The 16436-nt window shown below is 38.7% G+C and overlaps 1 protein-coding gene across 3 annotated transcripts in view; it reads left to right on the top strand.

Moving 5' to 3' along the window:
• Positions 1 to 16436, top strand: part of NFKB1 (nuclear factor of kappa light polypeptide gene enhancer in B-cells 1) — a 123269-nt gene that overhangs the window by 75337 nt on the left and 31496 nt on the right. For all 3 annotated transcript variants that reach the window (XM_010848283.1, XM_010848282.1, XM_010848281.1), the window contains 4 exons: positions 8438 to 8601; positions 10593 to 10751; positions 12102 to 12206; positions 14636 to 14727. In XM_010848283.1, coding sequence (XP_010846585.1) covers positions 8438 to 8601; positions 10593 to 10751; positions 12102 to 12206; positions 14636 to 14727 — 520 coding nt within the window. The remainder of the gene's footprint in view (positions 1 to 8437; positions 8602 to 10592; positions 10752 to 12101; positions 12207 to 14635; positions 14728 to 16436) is intronic.

Raw genomic sequence — 16436 nt, 5'->3', positions numbered from 1 at the left:
ACTCTCATGGCATCCTCTTGATTACATTTTTGAAAAATAAGTAAATTTTAAAAAATGTAATCAAGAGGATGCCATGAGAGTTACGTTAAATTCGGGTGGTGGTGGTGTCGCTCAGTTGTGTCTGACCCTTTGCAACCCCGTGGAGTACAACATGCCAGGCCTCCCTGCCCATCATCAACTCCTGGAGTTTACTCAAACTCATGTCCACTGAGTTGGTGATGCTATCCAACCATCTCATCCTCTGTCATCCCCTTCTCCTGCCTTCAGTCTTTCCCAGCATCAAGGTCCTTTTAAGTGAGTCAGCTCTTCACATCAGGTGGCCAAAGTATTGGAGCTTCAGCTTCAACATCAGTCCTTCCAATGACTACTCAAAGTTGATTTCCTTTAGGATTGACTGATTTGATCTCCTTGCAGTCCAACAGACTCTCAAGAGTCTTTCTCCAACACCGTAATTCAAAACCATCAATTCTTTGGCTCTCAGCCTTCTTTATGGCCCAACTCTTACATCCATACATGGCTACTGGAAAAGCCATAGCTTTGACTATACAGACCTTTGTAGGCAAGGTAACGTCTCTGCTTTTCAATACACTGTCCAGGTTTGTCATAGCTTTTCTTCCAAGGAGCAAGCGTCTTTTGATTTCGTGGCTGCAGTTGCCATCTGCAGTGATTTTGGAGCCCAAGAAAATAAAGTCTGTCACTGTTTTCATTGTTTCCCCATTTCTTTGTCATGAAGTGATGGGACTGGATGCCATGATCTTAGTTTTTTGAATGTTGAGTTTTAAGCCAGCTTTTTCAGTCTCCTCTTTCACCTTCACCAAGAGGCTCTTTAATTTCTTCTTCACTTTCTGCCTTAAGGGTGGTGTCATCTGCATATCTGAGGTTATTGACATTTCTTCTGGCAATCTTGATTCCAGCTTGTGCTTCATCCAGCCCAGCATGATGTACTCCACATATAAGTTGACAATATAAGGTGACAATATACAGCCTTGACATACTCCTTTCCCAATTTTGAAAACTCCTTTCCCAGTTTTGAAACAGTCCGTTGTTCCATGTTCCATGTAGATTCAGTAGCCTTTCCTGTTCAGAGTGCTGTGAAACCTTGGTACTCCTTTCATAATCTGACTTTTAACAGAGCAACTTTTGCCTAGAGTGTTTCCCAAAACACAGTATTTCCTTCATGATTCATTTGTCTCGCTTATTTTTTGTTAAGTTTCTAATATGAGAACCTGTCACATTTTAGTAGAAAGAGTCTGGTGCTAGTGGTCTGGAAACCAGAGTTCTGTGTGCAGTTCTGTCACTTTCGGCTGCAGGACTAGGGGTAATATGCATGACCTCTTGGGGACATTAATTTCTTCTCTTATGCAGTCTGAGAGTTAGGCCACAGAATCTACCTCCAGGCCCTTAACATCCAAATTCTATACTGAACTAACATTAGGTAGTCTTATGAAATAACATGAGCCGACTTGCACATGTGTATTTAAAGGATGTCATCGATTATTCTTATTTAGTTCTAACTTGTAGTTAAGAAAAGCACATAGAGAAATTTAGGAAGACAGCCAGAGTTACTCCTCAGGCTTGTCAATACTAGAAATGGAACCCTGATAAGCTGTTTACAGTGGAACAGTTTAGGTTGAGAGGATAGATTCATAAGCAGGGCATCAATCCAACATAATCAAAAAAGACATGGAGAATGACCCTGAGAAGATAAATAACCTTTATTATTTACCAAAACCAAATTATCAAAGCCAAAAGAATGACCTTTCCTTGGAGTGTTTCTCTTAACTCTCAGCCTGAGTTCTCAAGGTATTTTGTTACCTATATTAAAATATTCATGTTTTAGATAACTAAGTCATGATTTTAAGTTCGATAGGTTTAATGTGGAGGAGTGAGTCCTTGTAACTTTTTAAACTAATTTTAATTTTGACTTTTTGTCAATATTTTGTACTCCCTTTAGTCTGCCCTTAGTGCTTATCCTCATAAAAGTAATCTTAGTTTGGTGTTTTATTTTCAATCTTAAATATCAGCAGTTCGTTTCAACAACATTTTCGTTCTCTGAAATATGCATTCAATGGAAACTGTTACTTGACTTTGCTTTAAGCCACCTTCCTCACCAATAATCACCACACCCTCTGCTTGCTTCCTGGCAGCCCTGATTTAGAGAGATGTGAAGTTTTTTCTTTTTTTTTTTTTAACTAATATTTCCAGCATATACCAATGGCAAGCTCTCAAAGTAGATATATAGATATAAAATGCAGAAGAGAAATGAGGCGAAGTAAGGCAGACCACATTAAACTGCTGTTTTTGTAGATCCAAAACAGTTGACTTGACTGTTTCAACCTAATACACAGAAAAGGAGCTATTTGGAGAAAATGGACAAGATCTGGACTGAGATTGGTAATATCCAGTTTCCAGACTTGGGTGTGTATTGTCAGTTGAGTTGGGCTGCTTTTAAGTCTCTGGCCTGCTGTGACATCAGTATTTTAGAGGAAGAAAGGCCAGATGGAGGAGCTACTTTAGAATCCCAATGCAAGGACTTGGGAATTTGATCTTAGCCAGAGGGCAGAGGCAGTTCCCAGATGATTATAATGATGGAAACGTCTGGCATAGTGCAGATTTCAAACTTGCCTGCTAAATAAAGTCATCTTTGATCACTTTGTAAAAATACTGATGCCAAGCCCTGTGTCCAGAGATTCTGATCTCATTGCCTGGTCATTGTGTAGAGCTACTGCTGCTGCAGTGATTCACAAACTTTAGGGGCCATCAGAATCACCTGGAGGGTTTGCTGAAACATAGATGGCTGAGCCTCACCCCCCAGAGTTTCTGATTCAGTAAGCTTGGGATAAGGCCTAAGAATAAGCATTTTAATAAATTCTCAGGTAATGCTGCTGGCCTAGAGAGTACACTTTGAAAGCCATTTATGTATGGCATTTTGACTAAGAGGCAGGATTGTAGTTCCAGTCCAGTTAGCAGTGATAACCTTTCTTCGTTAAATTTTTGAAATTAAATATTGTAACGTTCACTTTTTAAAGTGTACAGTTCTAATTTTGATAAATACTAGTATAATCACAGTCAAGGTAGAGAATAGTTTCATCACCTCCTGAAAATCCCTCTGTGACCTTTTAGAGTCCAATTCTCCTCCAACTCTAGGCCCTGGCAACCTCTGGTCTGTTTTCTACCCCTATAATTTTGCCCTTTCCATGATGACACACAAATGCGATAATACAGTGTGTAGCCTTTTTGAATCTGGCTTATTTCACGTAGCATAATGTATTTCAGATTCCTCTAGGTTGCTGTGTACATTGGTAGTTTATTCTTTTTAATTATTAGGTAGTGTTACATTGTTGCGCTGTGTTGGTATATCAGTTTGTTTATCTACCTGTTGAAGAATATTTGGTTTGTGTCTAGTTTTTCAGAATAAAGCCACTTTTTTGTGTGAACAGAAGTTGTAATTTTTCTTGGCTTGGGTAAGTACTGAGGAATGGAATTGTAGGGACCTGTGCTAAGAGTTTTTATCTTGATAAGAAACCGCTAAATTGCTTTCCAAAGTGACTGTGCCCTTTTGTGTTCTCGTTTGTTAACATCTATGATCCTCTCAGTTTTTTCTGTTTCATGAGCTAATAATAATAATGCCTGCTCTCATTTATGTTTTGCATTTTATTATAGAAATTTCCAAACATGTACAAAAGTAGAAAGACTAGCATGATGAGCCTTCACTGTACCCATCACTCACCTTCAACAATTAATTATTACGTGGCCAGTCTTGATTTAAATACATTCTTACCTAGGTAACTTGGTTACTGATATCTGGTTGAGTTCCACTGTGGTAAGGAAGTATTTGGTATGAGTTGACTCCTTTTAAATGTGCTGAAGCTTGTTTTCTGGATGGAATATGGTGTCTTGGTATATGTTCCTTGTGCACTTACAAAGAGTGTTTAGCATGATCAGATTGAATGCATGTTCTGTAAATATCGATGAGGTTGTTTGTTCAAGGCTTTTGTCTCTTTACTAATTTTCTCTCTACTGCTCTATCAATTATTAAGAGTATTGAAATCTCTGACTATAGTCATAGATGCATCTATTTCTCTTTTCAGTTCTATAAGATTGTGGTTCTTATGTTGTGAAGTTCTTTTATTCGATGCATTAACATTTAGGATTCTTATGTCCTCTTAAGAATCAATCCCTTTATCATTATGAAAGTACCTTTTTTATTCCTGGTAATACTCTTTGCTCTGAAATCTACCTCGACTGAGACTAACATAGTTACTTCAGCTTTCTTTTGAATAATGTTAGCTTGAAACATTTTTTCCATCTGCTTAGTGTTTTATATTAAAAATAAATTTGCACCACATATAGTTGGGTCTTTCTATTCAGTCTGACACTCTCTGTCTTTTAGTGGGTGTTAAGTGATTTTTGTTTAATATGATTACTGATATGGCTGTGTTTAAATCTACCATCTTGCTGTTTGTTTTCTGCTTATCACATCTTTTCTTTGTACCTCTTTTCCTCTTTTCCTGCCTCTTAGATTATTTGATTATTTGTTATTTCATTTATCTCCTTTTAGGTTTATACCTCTTTGTATTTTTTAGCAATCTTTTTATGTTTATACTATACATCTTTAACTTATCCTAGTCTACCTTCAAATAGCACTATACCTGTTTACTTATAGCATGTTAACAGTATACTTTCATTTTCCCTCTTTTGGCTTTCTTGTTATTATGTCATATATTTTATATCTGCATATGTTATTAATATAAATCCCACCATATATTGTTTTTTTATTTTTGCTTTAAATTATCAGTTACCTTTTAAGGAAACTTTTAAATAAGGAAAAAATATTTTATACTTAGCCATGTATTGACGTTTTTTCAATTTTTTTTTTTTTTAACTACTGGTGTGCTGCTAAATTCTTTCAATTTGTACATGTTACAGTCTTTATTTTGTCTTTGTTTTTCAAAGATATTTTTGAGGAGTGTAGAATTATAGGGTTTTCTTGCATGTCCTTAAAATACACTGCTCCACTGTCTTCTGGCTTTCCTTGTTTCCAAAAAGTCTCCTGTCATTCTTATATCTTTATTCCTCCGTACGTCATGTGTCAGGTTTTTTCTCTATCAGCTTTTTACTTTTCCTCTTCATTGCTAGTTTTCAGCAACTTGATTATGTTAAGCTTTAGTGTCATATTCTTCATGTTTCTTGTTCTTTGTGATTTATTGAGATTCTTGAATCTCTGGGTTTCCATTTTTACTGAATTTTAAAACTTTTCAGCCATTATTTTTCCAATACTTTTTCCATACACTCCTGTTTTTTCCCTCCTCTTCTAGAACATCAGTCTCATGTATTTGGCCATTTAAAATTGTGCCACAGCTCATGAATGATCTGTTCTTTTTCTTTTCACTTTTTTTCTGTTTCATTTCAGATAGTTCTATTACTGTGTCCTCAAGTTCACTAAACATTTTGTCTATAGTGTCTGATTTGTTCTTAATTTCATCTAGTGTATTTTTCTTCCCAAACATTGTAATTTTCATCTCTACAGGCTTTTGGGGGAATCTTGCAAATATTTTTGAGCATTGGGATACAGTTAAATTTGAGACTAGTTTGGCCCTTTCTAGACTGACTTTTAAGCTTTTTTAGGGAGACCAGAGCAGACTTTAGGGTTAACTTGAAACCATTACTAAGGCAATGTCTTTCTAACTGTCCACTCTAATCCTTCATGTTTCACAAGGTTTCTTGAACCATTCTAGCCCTGTGTGTGCTCCAGGAGCAGTTGCATCGGTGCTTCCCATGGTTCCTTTCCCGGCCTTGGGTCATTTCCCCGCACTCATGCTCTAAGTGTCTCTCTCTGTGTGGGATTCTTTCCTCACTGGTGTCTGCCCATGAATTCTAGCCTTGTTGGTCTCCTTTGTCTCCTCAACTCAGGGAGATCAGCAGGCTCTGTTTAACCTGCCCCTCCCTATGCTGCAGCCTGGAAGCTCTCTTGAGATATTAGTGCAGCATAATTTTAAGACTCACCTTATCTGTCTTCCTTTCCTCTAGGTTCGCTGTCCTAAGCCGTCTATTGTCCAGGGTATGAAAACTATTTTTTGTTGTTTAGAGTGAGAAGCTTTAATGGTCTTCGTTGCTCTACTATTACCCAAAGCAGAAGACTGACTTCTGTATTATTTCATTTGTTACCAGAGTAAATCTATTATTCATGTAATAATCCTGGAGAAGGAAATGGCAACCCACTCCAGTATTCTTGCCTAGAAGATTCCATGGACAGAGGAGCCTGGCTGGCTACAGTCCATGGGGTCGCAAATAGTCAGACACGACTGAACGACTAACACTTCATGTAATAACAATGATGTCTTTTCCACGGGGATCAAATTAGATAATTACATGAAAAGCCCTTTATAGACGGCGAAGTGTAAAGTGCTGCACCATGTTTGTCATTGCCATTGCCTTGGCGTTGGCCTTGTTTTGCTGTCGTTACAGACGTCCTGTATAGTAGTAAGGACTAACGGGCTAGAATATGGAGGTGCTCTTTCTGAGAATCTGTTTCTCCTCACTTAGCAGTTTGTCATAGTGCATATTTTTCTGTGCTGGATTAATTCCTGCATTTACTCATCCAACAGACATTTATTAAACACCTGGTGTCAAGCACCGTTCTTGGCACCAGATACCTCTGCTCTCCAGGAGGTTATATTTTGTATATTCTTCTCTCTGTATGTCTCAGCTGTCCTACATTTTTTCATCACTGTGTGGACCCCTGTCTCATTTCATCTCTGAGCCTCTGTCTGAGTGCTCATCTCATTCTGCCTTTACCTCATGTATTTTCTTTGTGTAGTTTATCTGGCCTTCCAACATTGTCTTATTCTTTATTTCATTTGATCCAGTTGTCATAATATTTCTATCTTTCTTTTACTAATATTTTCTTTCCTTCCAAGTAAAAGCCAGAGAAAAAGAAGGGTCCTTACAGAAGCTTACGAGGCTTTAAAAGATCTGTGCCCCGCTTATTTCTTTGAACTTCTCACATACAGCTCCATGTGCTGATGACTGCTGCTTGTCTCACTCTAGCCACAGGGGCCTCCTTGCCATTGTTGTCTTGTGGACACCAGCCATGGTCCTACTTCAGGGTCTCTGCACTTACTGTTCCTTCCATCTTAGACATGCTTTTTCTACATATCCATGTCCCAACCCTCATTTCCTTGAAGTCTTGGCTCAGTTGACATCTTTTCAGTGAGGCCCTTTCTGGCCTCTCCCTATTTAAAAAAATTTTTTTTAATTTTCCAAAATATTTATTTTAGTTTTAGAAATATTGATTTTGCTGTGTCCAGTCTTAGTTGCAGCATGTGAACTCTTAGTTAGGCATGTGGGACCTAGTTCTCTGACTAGGGATAGAACCTGAGCCCCTGCATTGGGAACTCAGAGAGTCCTAGCCACCAGACCACCAGGGATGTCCTGTCTCTAAAATTTTAAGTGTTATGCCTTCTACTTCTTCCCTTCCTGTTTCCCATTCCTTCTTCATTTTTCTTGGTAACACTTTTTACCTTTTAAATTATAAAACTTACCTGTTTGTTTTCTCTCTGTTGTTGCCCTGTTTTCTCTGTGTTGTTATAGCAGCATATGAACTCTATGAAGTTAGAGATTCCTTTACTGTTGACAGAAGCACCCAGGACACTGCCTGGCACTAGGGAGCAAAATAAATATTTGTTGAATTTGAATGAGTCTCCTTGGTACAGTTTTGTTTTGTTTTGTTTTTTTGCTTATTTGTTATATTAGATTTATTGAACACACTTCTTTGTTTCATGTACTTTATTTTAAAAAGTGAATTAATTGCTGGAGCAATTCATATATTGTCTTAGAAATCCCTTGAATTGCTTTAATGAGCATATTTTGTTCTATAGATATGTAACCTTTGCCATATGAAAATCTATCCTGATTACAGGTGAACCTCAAGACTGAGTGCATGTGGAGGGTAGACATTCTAGTGATCATAAATAATTCCAACCTTAGAGATAGCCCAGGAGGAGATGGGGTTCTAGGTAGACTTTAAATCCCATCAAGGCCCAAGGATGATCCACAAGGAAAAAATAATCTTCCAAATATAGTTTTACATATTTTTAAAGTTTGTAAAGTTAGTATATCTGGAATTAAAATTGCCTTTTATACAACTCTCCTAGAAAATACTTTAAAATGAGTCTATATGAAACTTTCCTATTAAGGTATGTATACCCCACTCCCTGAATCATAATTTGCAAGTCTAATAAGCTTTGAAAACCAGAAGGTTTTTCTAAGTTTACCACAGCCTGATTTGGTGGCAAAACCCAGCCTGCTCTGGCATGCAGCTGGTGATAGTGTGACTGAGGGTCTGTGCCTGTTTTCTCAATCCACTTTGTTAAAGTAAAACAGGACTCTAGTTTCTGTCCACCTAACTTTTGGTTGTTGTTGCCGTTTCCTCCAGCTTTGCAAACCTGGGTATTCTTCATGTGACAAAGAAAAAAGTATTCGAAACACTGGAAGCACGAATGACAGATGCCTGTATACGGGGCTATAATCCCGGACTTTTGGTGCATCCTGATCTTGCCTATTTGCAGGCAGAAGGCGGAGGAGACCGGCAGCTCACAGGTGAGTGTCCCTCCCAGCCTTGGTCCTGTGAGAGCTCTGGTTCTCCTTCCCCTGTGTGCAGACCTGGAGCTCATCTCACCCTCAGTCTGTGCCCCAGGCTGCTCCCACCCTGTCACTGCTCAGAAACCTCTGATGGCATCTTGCTACTTCTAGAATAACCTTGTACTGCCATAGCCGAGCATACCAAGCCTGACTCCAGCCCCCTTTCCAGCTTTATCTCAGGTTCCGCCTGGTACCCACCTCTTCCCATCGTCCCCTCAAACACTGATGCGCTCCCACCTCTACCTAAAATACCACCCTTCCCTCTTCAGCCTGTCAAAACCAGTTCAGAATTTGGATTCACAGAACACCTCCTTTGTTATAACTCCTCCAGCTCACCTTATCATAAGGAATCTTTCTTTCTTTGTGCTCTCAGGCACATTATAAGCTATCCTCTTTATCATAAAACACTGCTATGATTTTATATTTTCCTGCCTTACTTGTGTCTTTTCTTTTAACCCCAGTCTTTGTCCCACGACATGTGCCATTTTTGCTTTTCTGTGTTGTCCTTTCATCGAGCCATCCTGCCACCAGTTCATACTCGGGTGCTCCAAAAGCAGGCATCCTCTTCCCATCAATGCGTTCTGTCTTCTGATACTCATCCTCGAAACCTTCACACCGTCTTTGAGGCTCCGTCCTCACCCCTGCTGCCTCTCCATCCTGTGTGTGCTCCAGCTCCTCTGTGCTCTGTGGGGTTCCATTCCTCATGCCAATTTTTTGTTGCTGTCTGTGTTCCTCGCTACTTCTAATCTGGTTCATGTCCTCTGACCAGACGGATCTTACTACACCCTGCACGTCAGTCACCACTATTCAGGGTCTCCGTGTTGCCTACAAAATCCAAATTCCGGACCCTGGCATTTTAGGCATCTCGAGAGCTGGCCCCAGTCTGCATTTCCAACTGTCTCCCACAACACCCCTTCTTGTCAAACTGAACCGCTCCATACAAGCACCATGATTACTCTCTTCCTCTCCTTGGCACATTCTTTCTCTTCCTGGGATGTCTTTATTCATTCTCTTCCTGAGTTCAAGTTCTACCATCCTTTCCAGATTCAGGGCAATGTCTCTTCTGCTCGAAAGCCTCTGGATTCTCCCCTCTTTTGAGGTTTTGTATCACTTCAACTGTAGCTCTTTTGTAGTACTCTTCACTTGAATTATCACCTTTTATGATATTATAAGTTAAGTACAGTCACGTCCATCAACAAGAAAGCTCCATCAGAGGGAAAGGAGCCAAATGCAGTTGAGTTATTCAGCTCCTTAACTGCACGTTTTGAGTCCTACTTGCTACTGTGCTGGGTGCTATGGGATGAATACAGCTTTGGGGATATTTAATTTCCTTTTTAAATTTTTTATTTATTTTTTAATTGGTGGAAAATTGCTTTACAGTTTTGTGTTGGTTTCTGCCGTACACCAGTACAATCAGTCATGATTATATACATAATCCCCTCCCTCCTGAGCCTGTCTCCCCTCCCTCTACCCTCACCCCTGTAGATTGTCACAGAGCACCAGATGGGCTCCCTGTGTTATTTAGCAACTTCCCACTATCTGTTTTACACATGATAGTGTATATATATTTATCAGTGCTGAAATATCTAATTTCACGTTCCTCAACACAACTGAGGCATAATCAGCTTACTCCTTTCCATTTCCATCACACCCTTTGTGTCTTGGGAGAGGTCAGGGGATAACAGGAAAGGAACGAGGCCATTTGTCACATACAGGACAGTTTTCACTGTGATCCAGAGACAATGCAGGCCTTCTTCTGATGCCTTTATGTTTGGATGACATAGATAATTCTTAAAATTTTATTAGCAATATGAAGAATTTCAAAAGAGAAAAATGACTTTTACTTTAAGTTGACATTCTTAATTGGGGCATTATAAAAGCACTCAATCTAAAATGTTCATACTTACACCTTTCCCTGGACATGAACACTCTGTGTTGTCTGGTCCTAGATCGGGAAAAAGAAATCATCCGCCAGGCAGCTCTTCAGCAGACGAAGGAGATGGACCTCAGCGTGGTACGGCTCATGTTTACAGCTTTCCTTCCAGACAGCACCGGCAGCTTCACGAGGCGTCTGGAACCTGTGGTGTCGGACGCCATCTATGACAGCAGTGAGTACGCGACTCCTGACCTGAGGCAGCTTGCTGCAAAGTCAGGAACAGACTTCCATCCCCACCCTGGCAGTTACTGACTAGGTCTGGTTCCTGGGGCAAGTAACTTAATCCCTTGGAGCCTCACGTTTATCATCTGCAAAATAAGAATACTGAAGTCTAGCTTAAAAAGTTGATGTCAAGATTAAAAGTGAAATATGGTGAGGCGCTCAATAAATCTCCTTCCTCATGTTTGTTATAGTCTTTTACATGCAATGCCAAATTTCTTATTATTTATGAATTCTTTGCTATGAGGATATATTGCTGGTGCTCTTAGATGGGAAAAATAGCTGGGGCTCTGAAGAGAAGTTAATAAAAGATAACTCTTATACTTACCCATTTTCATTCTTGCATGTTACAGCTTTATCCATTTGGGAACTTCAGGTTAGCTAAATGAGCAGTACAGATATTTTGATGTTTTGTGGCTTCAAAATTCTATTTCCATCTGTAGTTCCTGGAGTTTTTGAAGAGTTTTACAGTGGTCTTTGGCATTTACCATGCAGATTTCTTATTTGGTATGCATGGGATTTATTAAACAGATATTTCCAAACTGTCTGTAAGGGCAGTATTTAGGCTCATTAAAAGGTCATAGAGTTTAGTCTAAGTAGAAAACTCCATGCCCCAAGTACAGCAACTAACTGATTTCTCTAATTTAAACAGGTTTAAAGGGAAGTGAAAGCTTTATAAAATGTTGTAGGCTCCTATACCAAAGATCACTTTAAAATGCAGCTGTTAGAGCGAAAAAAAAAAAAAAAGGAAGCTTTTATACTATTACCACACAAAACTTTTATGTCTTAACCACACAGAATTCTAATTTAGTTTGGGAAAAGGAAATATAATATCTTCATTTTTCTTTTCTATAGAATAAAAATTAATAGTTTTAGAATACTGTACTTCCCTAAATGTCTAGGACTCTTGTAAATGGTGTATCAGTACCATGGATGTAAGTTTGGGGTTAAAGTCTTGACCTAATTGAAATTCCACACATCCTTTAGCTTGGAACTTCCTGAAACATCAGAAAAGTTCTTTCTCTTTCTCTATTAATGTCTCTTACTGTGTTCGTGGGAGAAATGAATACTGCTCCTTTCTGCCTTATCTATTTTGGGGATAATGAATGAGCCATGCCCAAGCAGTGCTCTGAGGATTTCAGAAGGCACTTTTTATCCATATTTTTGTTATAGCAGTATGAGTGAAAGCATCTATTTGAACTTTCTTTTGGTTAAGTATGCTTTGGTTAAGGTCCCTCACAGGAGGTTAGCATGTGAAGCTGAGGATAAATCATGATGTTTGTTGTTTTTCTCCTGTGAACAGAAGCCCCCAATGCATCTAACTTGAAAATAGTAAGAATGGACAGGACAGCTGGATGTGTAACTGGAGGGGAAGAGATTTATCTTCTCTGTGACAAGGTTCAGAAAGGTAAATACATGCTCTGATCTCAAGATGTGAAGTGTAATTCTGAGTGTGTTTGTGAGTCACTTTTTGGCAGTGAGCCAAGTAACATCTCTCCTCTGGCATAGAACCTATCCTTTTAAAAATTTATACATTTCATCTCTTCCAAAATTAAGTTGTCCATGTTATTTTTTAACCCAACTAATTCATTTAAAATTTTCAACAGAAGTGAAGTCAAAGTCAAAGTCACTTAGTCATGTCCGACTCTTTGCAATCCCATGAACTATACAGTCCATGGAATTCTCTAGGCCAGAATACTGGAGTGGCTAGCCTTTCCCTTCTCCAGGGAATCTTCCCAACCCAGGGATCGAACCCAGGTCTCCCTTATTATAAAGAGAAATAAGAAAATAGTGATCATTGTAATCAGTGATATTTCAGTGCTTTTTTAAACTTCGATATGTGAACTTTAAATAAATGAGTAATAGCCCACTTACACACACATGCGCATGATAAGTGTTTTACAGAGTGTAAAATTGTTAATTTTTTTCTCTTAACAGTGCTTTGTTGCAACACTGAGAGTTTCTCTGGATATCTTCACATGACACTATGATGTCATTTAAGAAAAAAGAAAGAATAAGCATTATAAGAAAAGTCTCAGAGCATATTTCTTTCATAATTTTCGCTTTCAGCAAAGGTCTTGGCATTTATCTCTCACTAGATATAGCACCAGAGAAGGCAATGGCACCCCACTCCAGTACTCTTGCCTGGAAAACCCCATGGATGGAGGAGCCTGGTGGGCTCCAGTCCATGTGGTCGCTGAGAGTCGGGCACGACTGAGCGACTTCACTTTCACTTTTCACTTTCATGCATTGGAGAAGGAAATGGCAACCCACTCCAGTGTTCTTGCCTGGAGAATCTCAGGGACGGAGGAGCCTAGCGGGCTGCCGTCTATGGGGTCACACAGAGTCGGACATGACTGAAGTGACTTAGCAGTAGCAGTAGTAGCAGTAGATATAGCACAAGATTTATAAGTTAGGAAAAGCAGAAAGAGATTGTTATTTTCTCAAGCTTTACTCATTTTTAAAACCATGAAAGGTATACCATAATAAAGATACACTCACTACAAGCAGTTACCCAGCTGCTTACTCTAATGAGCATTTTCAGAGTAAGCAGCTGTATAACTGGAAACTTAGCTCCTATTTAAAGAACTATGGCTTTATAAAAAGAAAATTGTCCTTTGAGGCTAAATCCTCTGAGATAAAAAGTCAGAAAAAATGAGATCAGATTTTAAGATAAAGGTGTATATCTTTGTCCCCAAAATGTTTACACTTTCTCTGCAGATTCTGGTATCAGCTTTCTTTTAGCCAATTCTATCCAAGTAATGTGCATTTCCAGATTCCTGGGTGTGCATACTATGAGTAAACACAATCTAAGTACCTTTATTTGTAAATGTGACTCTTAGTCATCATCATTACATTGAAATAGCTAATTAAGAGAAGTTTTATACCCAGCTTAAAGAATCTGAATAACTAGGTCCAGGGTAGTCCTATGAATGTCTTACTCAACCCTAATATTTCTAAAATTCTATTTAAATAGAAATATACATTTAGTTTTTGCAAGTCCATAGTGTACTCCTCCCTGTGAATTAGGAAGTGAAGCCAGGGAGATGCTTCACTTGAGTTATATTGTAATATTTCTGCAGGAGTAGAATCCATGACTAAAGTGTGAAATTAAGACATTCTAATTTAACCCGAAGGGACTAGACCAACACGTAATTTAGCAGTTTCTCAATAGGGACTATTAGAATATTGTAGAGAGGTAGCATAGTAGGATGTTTAAGAGCCTGGAGTCTGAACCTTCAGTGTCCGTGTTCAAATCCTGGTCTCTCCCCTTACTAACTGTTCAACCTTAGATAAGTTACTTAACCTCTTTGAACTCCAGTTTCTTTTTCTTTTCTGCAGAATGAGGATATCAATAGTATACTTGCATCACAGAGTTGAAGATGAAATCAGTTAATATATGCATATAAAATCACTTAGAACAGTGTCTGCCAAATAGTAAACTTTATATAAGTTAAATATTATTATATAAATCTGTATCAAGGTGAACCACCTTTTGGGATTCTGATATTCTTCACTATCTTTCATGTTCCTGGGGAGTGAATTGGTTTAGGGTTCGAGAAGTGGGAAAGTCAAAGATTGATTAAGAGACAGCTCAGATTGAATAGGTAAATCTAGAGTTCTGTCCTTGTAAATGAAACGTGGGGCCCATTACTATGGTAACAAAAAAATTTTACTCAAAATTTTAAATAATTTAGAAGTCTATTTTATATGAATTACTTTCAAAAAAGGTTGAGTACATAGTAGGTAGACTCTTGAACCAGCTTTGTTTTTCATCACATTTATGAATGTTGTTATACTGTGTGAAATTATACACCGGAACGTGACTGTTTACAGATGACATCCAGATTCGATTTTATGAAGAGGAGGAAAACGGTGGAATTTGGGAAGGATTTGGAGATTTTTCCCCCACAGATGTTCATAGACAAGTAAGTGGATGATGATGGTAAGGAAGATGGTACTACGTTTTCTGCCTTGTTGAAATTCAGTACTTAGATTCCAAGTATAAAAAAGGAAAAATGATAAGTTTAACTTTCATCAAAGTGCACTGTGTCTTGGAGGTGTTCCAGAAAAGTTACCTAGAATAATGGGTAGAGCTCTGTCAGGTATCCGATCACCTAGATGCAAGGCTGTGACCCTCAAATCCTTAAGTAGACATGTGTTACGTATTTCACCAGTCTGTTCAGACTAATAACATATGTCATAGATTGAGTGAATAAAACAAAAGCAGTTTTTTGCTTATGGTTCTGGAGCCTGTAAGTCCCAGATTAAGGTCTGACAGGGTTGGTTCCTGATGAGGGCTCTCTTCCTCGTTGGCAGACAGCCATCTTCTTGTTATGTCCTAACGTGGCAGAGAGAGAAGCAGCTCTCTGGTATCTCTCCTTTTTATTTTTCTCTTTTTTGGTGCCTCTTCTTTTAAGACCACTAATCCTATCCAATCAGGGCCTTACCCTTATGACATCATTTAACCTTACTTATTTCCATAAAGGCCCTATCTCCAAATAGAGCCACACTACTGGGGCTTCATCATATGACTTTGGGGGAAACACAGTTAGTCTTTAACGGTATTCTCCCAGAGTAACATGAGGAGACCTGTTAAAAGGGTATTCTAATGAAGAGTGTTGACAGGAGGAGTCTTCTAGTTGAGGCTGATATCATCATGATAAATCAAGATCTCCCAGAAACAACTGAGTATGTGACAAAGAGATGAAAATGGTCAGTCCACATCTTAACAATTACTCTGAGTGATTGAGGAATACAATTTTCACACACACACAAAATGGAAACAATCCAAATGTCCATCAGCTAGTGGCCAGTTAAGTAAATGTGAGGGGATATTGTACAGTTATTAAGAAAGAATGAATACAGACTAACATGGAAAGGTCTCAAAGATACAACACTGAAATTTTTTAAAAGATAGATATGAAACAAAGTGTATATAAAAAAGATTCTGTGTTCATGTTTACATAGCATAAAGAAACTCTGGAAGGTTCTGTGCATAACTGTTAGATTAAACATTAATTTTGTGGATGAAATAAAAAAAAAAAAACTAAACCTGACTATTCTTATACTAGCAGATGTCAAGGAGGCTGTCTTAGAGGTGTTAGATGCCCTGCGTGTGTCTAGAGCCTTGGCCATCCTCACCTCACATATGCTGACCCTGTCACAGTGTCTCCCTTAAGGGTTTCGTTTTTTGCTGTGGTTGTTGGCTGGCCAGGAGGCCAGTAGTGGTACCAGCCATGCTCCTCTCTCTCTTTCCATTATGTCTTTATGATATTGCTATAAATAATCTTGGAGGCTTTTAAGGCTAATTTGGAAAAGAGGATGTATGCAATGTATTTTATTCACATGTTTATTTATACTGAAAGACATTTGAAACTTTAGACAAGTGAACTAATGAGGATTTGCAGTACATTGGCATAATCTTATATTTCAGTTTCACATTGGCAATTTAATAAAAATATATGGGTATAGAATTCCAAGGTTGTAACTTTCTCTGCTGCTAAGTCACTTCAGTCGTGTCTGACTCTGTGCGACCCCATAGACGGCAGCCCACCAGGCTCCCCCGTCCCTGGGATTCTCCAGGCAAGAACACTGGAGTGGGTTGCCATTTCCTTCTCCAATGCATGAAAGTGAA

This window comes from Bison bison, unplaced genomic scaffold (assembly GCF_000754665.1).
Source record: "Bison bison bison isolate TAMUID 2011002044 unplaced genomic scaffold, Bison_UMD1.0 scf7180017864263, whole genome shotgun sequence".
Classification (NCBI taxonomy): domain Eukaryota; kingdom Metazoa; phylum Chordata; class Mammalia; order Artiodactyla; family Bovidae; genus Bison; species Bison bison.
The sequence above is the reverse complement of the archived record's forward strand: the minus strand, read 5'-3'. Positions and strand labels throughout refer to the sequence as shown.